We start from the raw sequence: 9,839 nt of genomic DNA on the forward strand, positions 1-9,839 counted from the left end.
AAACCCAGCCTTGGTTGGAGGAGAGGACCTAAGATCTGCAGTAAAAGATCCTGGCTCAAATGCCACTCTGCCGCTCAGCAGCTGGTGGCCTCTGTTTTCTCATCTGTTCAATGGGAACAATGACACAGGCCTCCTGGGCCCCACAGGAAGTGCTTGGCCCGTGCCTCCAGCCAGCAGCATGGGAGGCGTTTGTTAGCAGTCCACCGAAAATGTGTCTGTGAGCGCGCCAGTGGAATCCAGAGCTCCTGGAGCTGTTTTCAGGAAGCCAGCAATTCGCAGTGGGTCCTTAAAACCCGTCTTCAATTCCCTTCAAAGAGCTATCTCTGCCAGCACCACAAACAAATAGGAAATCTCAGGAATAATAAAAAGCTTGCTATTTGTCGGGGACAATCAGCCCAGACCATAAAAGACAGTCCGCTTAGTAAAGCATGTTGTTACAACCAGCCCGGCTCGTCCATGGATGGCTGCAGCAATCGCTCTTGCCCTCACCCCATTAGCAGCTTGGCGAAACGGCTGTGTTCTGATGGCCAAGAGCAGCTGTGCCATCTGAGAGGATCAGAGGAGCCAGGATCTGCCTAATTCCTCTTCCATGAAGCCCTCCATGAATGAGTAGGATGTCCTGCAAAGCTCCAATATGTCTCTGAGACAAAGCAGCCCAGGACCTCTTGGGGTCCTAAGCCCTAATGGGGGGTGGGGGGCCCACATTAGGACCAGAGCTGGGCCCTCCGCTGACCTGACAGGATATGCAGGCATTAAAGGGAGGATGATCTGACCCACATACCCTAAATTTTGGACCTAAAGAGTCAGACCCAGGGGAGAAAGAGAGAGAGGACAGCCTGGGGAAAGGGCATCAGACAGATCCAGGGTCACATCCCAGCTCGGCCACAACTTGCTGTGTTACCTTGGACAAATCACATAGCCTCTCTGATCCTCAGTTTCCACATGCGCGAGAGGCAGGTAAAAGTATCTGCCTTACCGAAACAACATTTTTTAAGGATTGCAATAAATGTATGTAAAGCACCCAGCACAGCCCTTGAACTCCTAAATGGTGGCTGCAGTGGTGGTTATAATGGTGGTCATCCAGAAAACAGGAACAGCACCAAACTGACCGAAACCAAACAATGACAACAAAACCCAGACCTCGTCAGGCCTTCTTTATTCAGCTCCCTCTGCCTGAATACATGCCTTCTGGGCGAATCTTCCCTCATCTCCACCTCAGCAGTCTCCCAAACTGTCAGCTCTGGAAGGCTGGTTCTGGGACGTGTCAAAAGCAGTTCCCAGAGAAAGGGGGTCTGTGGAGCAGCATCATTGCAATATTAGCAAATTAAAGGGTCTGGTAAGTCCTGTAGACAGGAGGCTTTCACTTTGTTTAACCCACTGTTCCCCAAATGTGCTTAAAACTACAACCCCTTTTTGGCTGAGCACTGGTTAACATCCTGCAGGGCTAATGTCTCACCCAAACTTTTGTCTCCCCGGACTGCTGGGAAGTTCATTTGGATTCTCAGGGTCTAAACTGCAGACGTTTCGAGGCCTAAGGGCGTTGCTTTGGCCAGCCCATGCCAGCCCATCACCAGCTGGCCCCGGCCAGGGCTACCACGCCACTTCCGTCTCTCCTGGGGCACTGGGATCCTGAAGAGCAGGAGGTGGGAGGTCTGACCCAGGCCCCCTGGTTGGTCATTCTTGCAGATACCAAACTGGGGCCCGAAGCCTTCTGGTTTAACTCAGGCAGAGAGGCCGTGGCCACGCAGACGAGCGAGAGCTACTACATCCTGCGGCCCGAGGTGGTGGAGAGTTACATGTACCTGTGGCGGCAGACCCACGACCCCATCTACAGGGAGTGGGGCTGGGAAGTGGTGATGGTGAGTGGCGGGGCACAGGGGGAGGGTGGTGAACTGGTGGCAGGTGCCCTTGAGAATTCACAGTCAGGGTCCAAACCCAAGAGGAAGGGCAAGCCAGGCTGGCATCTGGCTAAAGTTGAGAGTGCAAAGGGTCAAGATTTGGTTGCAGAGCCAAGAGTCCCCAGCCAGCCAGGAGCAGGCCAGGAACTCGTGAAGAGTGTTCTGAGTGCCCAATAATGTCAGCAAACTGAGAGGGGCGAACGCAGGGCAGCAGTCAGAGGTGGCCCAGCACACGCGTGGTCACTGCTCTCCGACGCTGAAGCCTGGACAGGTGACTTTAGATTTCTCCTCTGAAACAGGAACGGGCTGCCAGCTCACCTCCCTCCTCTCCCCGAAGCTAGCCCAGCCCTGGGCAGGCCCCTCTCTGGGCTCTGCTCCCCCAATCCCCTTCCTTCTTTGGGGCAGGTATCAAAGGCAGGGGTGGGGATTCCAGAAGGTTCTTGGATGGATGCCAAGCTTTCTCTGCTGTTCTCCCCCAGGCCCACTGCTCTCGGAGGCACAGACTTGGTGGGGAGAGTCACGCTCCCAGAGCACGTGCTCAGCTGGGGTGTGGGCCCTGCTCAGGCTCCCTGACATGCTTCATTGGCCAGAATCCCTCTGCTTTCCTGAAGACCCTGGTTCTTGACCTTTGAAAGCCAAGTGTTTTGTGCTCCTGGGCCCCACCCACAGACCCTCAGTGGGTACAACTTGCATTTCTGTACAAAAGGCAGGCACAGCCTCTGGCCCAGGGCCTACATCTCTACAGGGAATCCCTGGGGCGTGCCAAGTCCAGTCCCCAAATCCCAGCCCGCAAACATCACCAGCCCCTTCCCCGACCTCTGTCCACCACTGTGGGTGAGTCTGTCAGGTCAGTCTAGTTCCCCGAGAGGCAGAGAAGCTTCCTCTAAGTTCACACCAGGTGAAGCGCTCAGGCCGGGCAGGGACTAAGTTCTCCGCGTGGGCCCAGGGAGCGTGGTGACGGCAGGAATTCGGCCTGCTGCCCCCACCAACGCTGGGGTCCCCAGCCAAGGGGTGGGAGGGCCTGCCTGTTCGAGAGCTGGGCAGGCGTGAATCTTGGGGGGTGGGGCCTCTCCTCTCCCCACACCATGGCTGCCTTCCTTTCCTTCAGGCCCTGGAGAAATACTGTCGGACGGAAGCCGGGTTCTCTGGGATCCAAGACGTATACAGTAAGGTTCCCGACCACGACAACAAGCAGCAGACTTTCTTTCTAGCAGAGACACTAAAGTGAGTCGGGGATCGGCTGGTGTTCTTCCCAGAGGACAACTCGGGCTTTTCTTAGGGAAGGGGGAGGGGGCAGAGGGGAGGGGCAGGGGGCAGCAGTCCCTTCCTTCACCATCAGTCAAGTTCTGCTGTCCCAGGAGGGGGGCCCAAGAGGGATGGAGGCTTGGGATCCAGGGGCGGGCCTTGGGCCAGGCCAGTTTCTCCACGCAGAGTGAGGCTGGGCTGGACTCCACCCCCCTAAGCATTAGCTATGTGAGAAGTTAACTTCTTTAACCTGTCTCCTCAAGTTACTTAAGTCCTCTAAAACTGTGCCCTTCTGTAAAATGGGCAGAGTAATAACCATGATGGTGTCAAGCCCGGTCACTGCTGCAGTTGAGCTGCTGTGCTGTTCCCCTCCTTTCTTGGGGTGAAAGTTGGCCTCCTCGTTTCCTCGCTGTTCCCTAAAGCAGTCCCCTTGTGCTTTAGCTCTTTAGGATGGATTGGATGGTCTGTTCCTTCCATTAAAAACCCCCATGGCTTGGAAACCTGCAGTTCTGGAGTCACGACTCCCTGTGCGTTTTAGCGTCCGGACATCTACTTGAGTGTCGAGTCTCCTGGTACATAAGGAAGCAGGCCGAGTCCTGGGGTAGCCCTCAGGCCTCCCTGCAAAAAAAAAAGAGAGAATCTAGGCCACACAGGGTCCTAAGAGGGCCAGGTGGGGAAAGCACCTGAGGGAAGCTGGTTGAGGGGGAGGTACAGAGCGGGGGCTGGGGCAGAGCCAGGATGAACCGGTTCTGTCTGACCTAAAGCTCAGTGCTCCCCTCGGCGTCCACAGCTCCTTCCTGGGGACAAGCGCTCCGGGCAGATTTGGGGTCTCCGACCTCCCTGCGCCCTTGGGCACAGGCCAGTCACAGAGGCCCCTGCGATTCCTTCCCAGTGGGTGGCCCCTTCCCCAGAGCGCTGACAGGCTGTGTCTTGCTCCCCTCCCTGCTGGGGCATAGGTATCTCTATCTTCTGTTCTCTGAAGATGACATGCTCTCGCTGGAAGACTGGGTGTTCAACACAGAGGCCCACCCGCTCCCCGTGAGCCACCCGGACAGCTCTGGCAGGGGCGGGGCCTGACTCCCACCACCCGTCGCCTTGTGCTCCAGGACCACCTTTACGGGATCTGGGGCTGTTCTCAAACGGATTGGAGATGTGGGCCCCTGCCTGGCGGACCCGGCAGGTGTGTTGGACGAGCAACTTCTTTTCCTCTGTGAGGAGACAGGACTCGGAGACACAGCGATGTCACACCAGGCCCAGACGTTCCTTTCCACGGAGAATGTCTATGAAACCTGCTCACTTGCCATTCCAGGGCCAAAGCACCGGAGGTTTGCATTGCAGCCTCGTGGATTTGATTCACTTCCTCTCGTTTTGGAGGTTTTTTGGGTTTTGCTTGATTTTGCCTTTTCTCTACAGTTGTGTTTTCTCACAGATTTTAAATATAGTTTTCAAAATCATGCGCTTTCAAAAATGGTGTCCTCCAATAAACTAAACCTTAAAGTGTTTGCACACACACACACAAAATCTTGACCCCATTTTCTATATTTTGAATTCCTTTTGCCCAACGTTTACTATATGTTCAATCATGTGTCATTTACCTTATAATTTGAGGAGGGGTTCCCCTTTGATTTGGGCCTAAGTGTTACGAATCACTAGTGCTGTTTTCAGTATTGTAATGGAAAATTCTGTAAAGTTACAATAAAGGAGTTTATTGAATAAGAAATACAGTTGGGTTCATCGCACATCAGTGACTCCTGGGGAGGCCACTGCAATGCTATCATCAGAAAGAATAATCAACCAGCAGTTGATTTAAGGTATAAAGACGCCAACTTCTATTACCTTCCCTTGAATTGGTCCTAATGTATTCAGGAAGGGTGAGGGCAACCCTTTAAATGAAGCTGGATATTTATACTTACATCAAGGCTTGGAAGAGGCCCAGAGAGGAGCAGCAACTTGCCTGAGGTCCCACAGCCAGTAAAGGCAGAGCTGAAACCCCTAGGGTTTGTTCACCACCCCAGTCCAGGGTTCATCTATTCCATCATTCAGCAGATACTTGGTGAGTGCCTGCAGGGGACCAGACGTGGGGACGCGGCTGTGAGTGGGACAGTCATAAGCCCCGCCCTCAGGGAGCATATAGCCAAGCAGGGACACACAGACCATGAAGGAGAATGACTGCAAGTTACGTGAAGTGCTCCAAAGGAGACAAGCAGGCTGAGGCACTAATGTCTGGACCTGCCTTAGAGGGTCAAGGAGAGCCTCTCTGAGCAGATGACCTTCAAGCTGAGAGCTGGAAGGTAAGACTATCCCACAGATCCACTGTCCTCCTGACCGTCACCCCTGGGAGGAGGCCGTTCTGCGGGGCAAGGAGGTCAGGCCCCAACACTGAGGAGAGAGCTTCCCCTCCCTCCCCCTCACCCCTTTGCAGCATGTCCACACAGCTGACTCCACAGGACAATACCGAGTCCTTCCCCAGGCTCAGCCACTTCATTTTGGCTGTTAGTGAACTTGAGTAGCCCCTGGGGTGTTGGGGCCCTGGGCCAGGTGACCTGGCTTTAAACCCTCACTGTGGGAACCTGGGCAGGTCACCTGTCTCCCTGAGCTGCTCTTTTCCATCAGGCAGAGAGCAGACCCTCCACCTCACAAGGTTCTCCTAAGTGGGATGCCGCTGGTGCCCTGGAGCTGTGGGAAGCGCTGCTTCCTTGTTCTGGAGACTCAGATGCTTCCGGCATGTTCTTAAGCAGTAGTTAGAGCTACAGGGAAGCTGTGGCTATAGCAGGAGCCCGGGCATTTGGTAAATAAGTTGCTGCCTGAACCCAGAAAACCACTTCACTCTTGACAGGCACCAAGATAGTATGGCTCCAGTGACCTGCTAGGGCCCATTTTTTAAAAAGCAAAACACAAAATTGATTACACAGGTAGTATAGAAAGGTTAGAAAGCTTATCTTTATGATAAGCTGAAAGAAAAATCATTCACCTTCCTACCCTCCAGAATAAATACTGTTACATTTTCTTCTAGATATTTCTCTATGAAGGTACAGAGTGTATTCTGCAAACATGGTGTCAACTGTGGCATCCTGTTTTGTTATAATCTGCTCTGCACCAAATGCTATATTATGAACATCTTTCCACGTCAACATACATTTATCTCATTGCTGTACCTGGTTGTGTAGTGTTCCATCATGGGCTGTATCACACTTTCTGGATCTGAGCCCCAATTTTGGGGCATTTGGGTTTGTGTCAGTTTAGATTTTTAGCTACAAATAATAGAAACCAACTCTAACTTAAGCAAAAAAAAAGAATTAAAATGCCTTGGAGTGGCTCATGGAACCTCAGGAGAGTGAACAGCCAGACATCAAGAAGGACTAGGCAGGGCTTCCCTGGTGGCGCAGTGGTTGAGAGTCCGCCTGCCGATGCAGGGGACACGGGTTCGTGCCCCGGTCCAGGAAGATCCCACATGCCGTGGAGCGGCTGGGCCCGTGAGCCATGGCCGCTGAGCCTGCGCATCCGGAGCCTGTGCTCCTCAATGGGAGAGGCCACAGCAGTGAGGGCCCACGTACCACAAAAAAAAAACAAACAAACAAAAAAAAAAAAAAAAACAAAGAAGGACGAGGAAGAGGATTTGATTTGGCCACGGATCCGGTTTGCAAGAACCAGGAGGCAGCCTCCCCAGGCACCACCACCAGGACGGGTGAATCCAGATGTTCGCTTCAGATGCTACTGTGTCTCTTTTCAAGGACCTGAGCTTCCAAATGGTCTGGTCTGGGTCACGTGCCTCCAGCCAAAGGGAGGGCGAGGCATCTTGACTGACAGGCCCACCGAGACCCCATGTAATGGGCAAAATGCTGTTCCCTGGAGAAAAAAATGAGGCTTGCTACCAAAATAACAGACCTGCCTGCTGGCAGAGCAAAAACAGCAGGACTGTTCTCAGGCGTGACTTTAATTTTTTTCAGCATTATAAGAGAGTTATGAAGGCATACTGGACCCGTTCCATTTTCCCCGGTCCAAATCCTTGGAGTCAGTCCCTGGAATGTCTCTCCAGGGCAGAGCCACTTAGCAGTTCCCCAAGACCCCAGGCTTCCCCGCTGGGCCTGTGTCGCTGTCCCCGCTCCTCCCCACAGCATTCTTGTCTTCTGCGTTATCGCTGGGAGCAAGCTGTAAAAATGAATATTTTAAAATTCATCCTCCAGGAAAGCCCTTGCAGGTGGAGAAATATCATTCTTTGGGCAACTTAACTCCATTCTGGGGATAAAAATAAGTAAGACCCAAGGCAGACTGAGAGGAGAGAGGAATTAAGGGATGAGTCATCCTCCCTAAAGGAGGCATCGAAGCTCAGGAGCCATTCCCAAAGCAGACCCTTCCATCCCCAGCCGGGGGTTGGGGGAGGCCAGCGTGCTGCCAGTCTCATTTTAAGCCTCGTGTTTGCCTTTGCTACAGATGGAGCCACCTTTTTCACCTGTTTTCTTCATGGATGGGCTTGATGCTCGTTCCTTCCCAGAAAGCTTCACTAGCACCTGGTTTTAGGCACTGGGACCTGCGGGGCATCACGTCCCTGGGAAGGGGGGACACAGCCCTTTGCAAGACGCCTCCCTTTCAGGGACTGTGTCTTTGTTCAGACTGGCTTTACACACTGCCTTGTGTCTTTGGCAATTTGCAAAGTTCAAAAGCCAAACGCGTTGGTAAGAAAGGCAAAAATAGAAAATCTGTTTTAAAGGCAGCATCCCTGAGATCCAGGATGTGAGTCTTAGTTCTGTTCTCTTTACTTTGGAGAGGTGAACCCATCATGGTTTAAGAAGGTGCTAGCCGTAGGGAATGGGCCAGCTCCTCCACAGGGAGCTAACCTTGGAAGTATGCTGATGGATCACGTGGCACAGAGATGCTCAGCCCTCTGTGACTCATGCTTAATCACACACTACTGGGGGGACAGGTTGCAGATGCTATCTTTGGTATCTAAAAATATCTGATTGGTTTCCTATATTTGGGACAATATTTTGATCCCACTCAGCCTGTCTCTTAAGTCAGAGCTTCTCAAATTTGAATGTGCACCTGAGTCACCTGGGGGTCTTATTAAAATGCAGGTTCTCATTCAGTGGGTCTGGCATGGAGTGTTTCTAACAAGCTCCCAGGAGATGCTGCTGCTGCCGGTCCTTGAACCGCACTTGGAGTAGCACGGCCTCAATGAATGGCCACTCCTCTAGTTTCTGCCCTTTAAGTGCATCCCTGGAGTTGTAGCTTCTCCAGAAAAAAGTAGAAGGGCTTGGGTGCTGGGATGGCATCTATCGGCACCTTGGCTACAGAGGGACCTACCTCAGAACGGGTGTCTATCACCTATGCCAGTGGTTCCCGCTCCTCCAGGACAGTCAAGATAAGACAGGGGCAGGCTCACTGGGGGCTTAGAACAATGCTGCCCAGTAGAACGTTCTGTGATGATGGAAATGTTCAAAAGGGTGGATATTTGAACTGCTGTCCAAAAGGGTGGCCACATGTGGATACTGAGCACTTAAAATGTGGCAAATGCAATTGAAGAACTAAATTTTTTATTTTATTTCATTTTAATTAAATTTAAATAGCCACGTGTGTGGTTACCGGCCGCCATTTTGGACAGTGCAGCCTTAGAGCTCAGAGAGCCAGTCCTCTGCTCGCTGACTCCCTGCCCCACTGGAGCCTCCACCACCTGCATCGTTACAGAAAGAATCTTAGCACAAAACATATTGTTTGGGGGCTTCTCTGGTGGCGCAGTGGTTGGGAGTCTGCCTGCCGATGCAGGGGGCATCGGTTCGTGCCCCGGTCCGGGAGAATTCCACATGCCACGGAGCGGCTGGGCCCGTGAGCCATGTCCAGAGCCTGTGCTCCGCAACGGGAGAGGCCGCGGCAGTGGGAGGCCCGCATACCGCAAAAAAAAAAAAACACATATTGTTTGGGGACCGGACGATTCCCTTGAACATACGTGGTTATTTTTATATGCATTCCAGCCTCTGTTTTCTGCAAAAGCCCCTGGTTTTTGCTTTGTTTGGTGTTCTTTCTCACTGTTTATCTGCAGGTTGGCGTGCATTCAGTCAGGTTGACGATAAGAAAGGCGGAAGGGCAGGCCAGGAGAGGAGGAACATAGGCCAAAACCGAATGGACCTGGGTTCAGCTCCACCCTGCCCTTTCTCTGGGCTGTGTGACCTTGGGCAAGTCCCTTAACTTCCCTGAGCCTCTGCTTTTCCATCTGTGGAAAGGGAGAAGGTTTCAAGGGTGAGCTGAGCTCCTTAGTGCAGGAACTCAATACGTATAGTGATGATTGTTATCGTTATTATGTGAACACTCTTCTTAAACTATAAACCGTGCGTCAATGTGAGGCAAAACACTGCTGTCAAAAATTATTATTATTTTTTAACAAAATGCTATGAAACTTGGAGGAAACCGCATCAACCAGGCCCAAGAGACAGACCAAACTCTCAAAGCAATAAATCTGAACATTTTCTGTTTTTCGCATAGAACAAGCACATTGCCGTTAGCCCTGAATCTGGAAAATAGGGAAATTGGGATGAAGATTTATAGGCTGTCCAAGGGCTTCCAGGGACAGCCTGCTTGTGAAGGATGCTCAGGCGGGGGTGGAGGGCTGGAGAAGATGCTGAGAGCTTGCCCAGGACGCTGGCAGAGTGGGGTCTCTGCTTTGGAGGGTGTTTGAGGTCCTTTCCATCCTTCCTCTTCACGGAG

At 52.3% G+C, this 9,839-nt stretch overlaps 1 protein-coding gene across 2 annotated transcripts in view; it reads left to right on the top strand.

The window, feature by feature from the left end:
* The window catches only part of MAN1C1 (mannosidase alpha class 1C member 1), a 132,484-nt gene extending 127,621 nt beyond the window's left edge, over positions 1–4,863 (top strand). For both annotated transcript variants that reach the window (XM_065879372.1, XM_065879381.1), the window contains 3 exons: positions 1,687–1,859; positions 3,007–3,122; positions 4,100–4,863. In XM_065879372.1, coding sequence (XP_065735444.1) covers positions 1,687–1,859; positions 3,007–3,122; positions 4,100–4,220 — 410 coding nt within the window. In that variant the 3' untranslated portion in view covers positions 4,221–4,863. The remainder of the gene's footprint in view (positions 1–1,686; positions 1,860–3,006; positions 3,123–4,099) is intronic.
* The last annotated feature ends 4,976 nt before the right edge of the window (positions 4,864–9,839 follow it).

The sequence above is a fragment of the Phocoena phocoena genome, chromosome 1 (assembly GCF_963924675.1).
Source record: "Phocoena phocoena chromosome 1, mPhoPho1.1, whole genome shotgun sequence".
NCBI classification, from domain to species: Eukaryota; Metazoa; Chordata; class Mammalia; order Artiodactyla; family Phocoenidae; genus Phocoena; species Phocoena phocoena.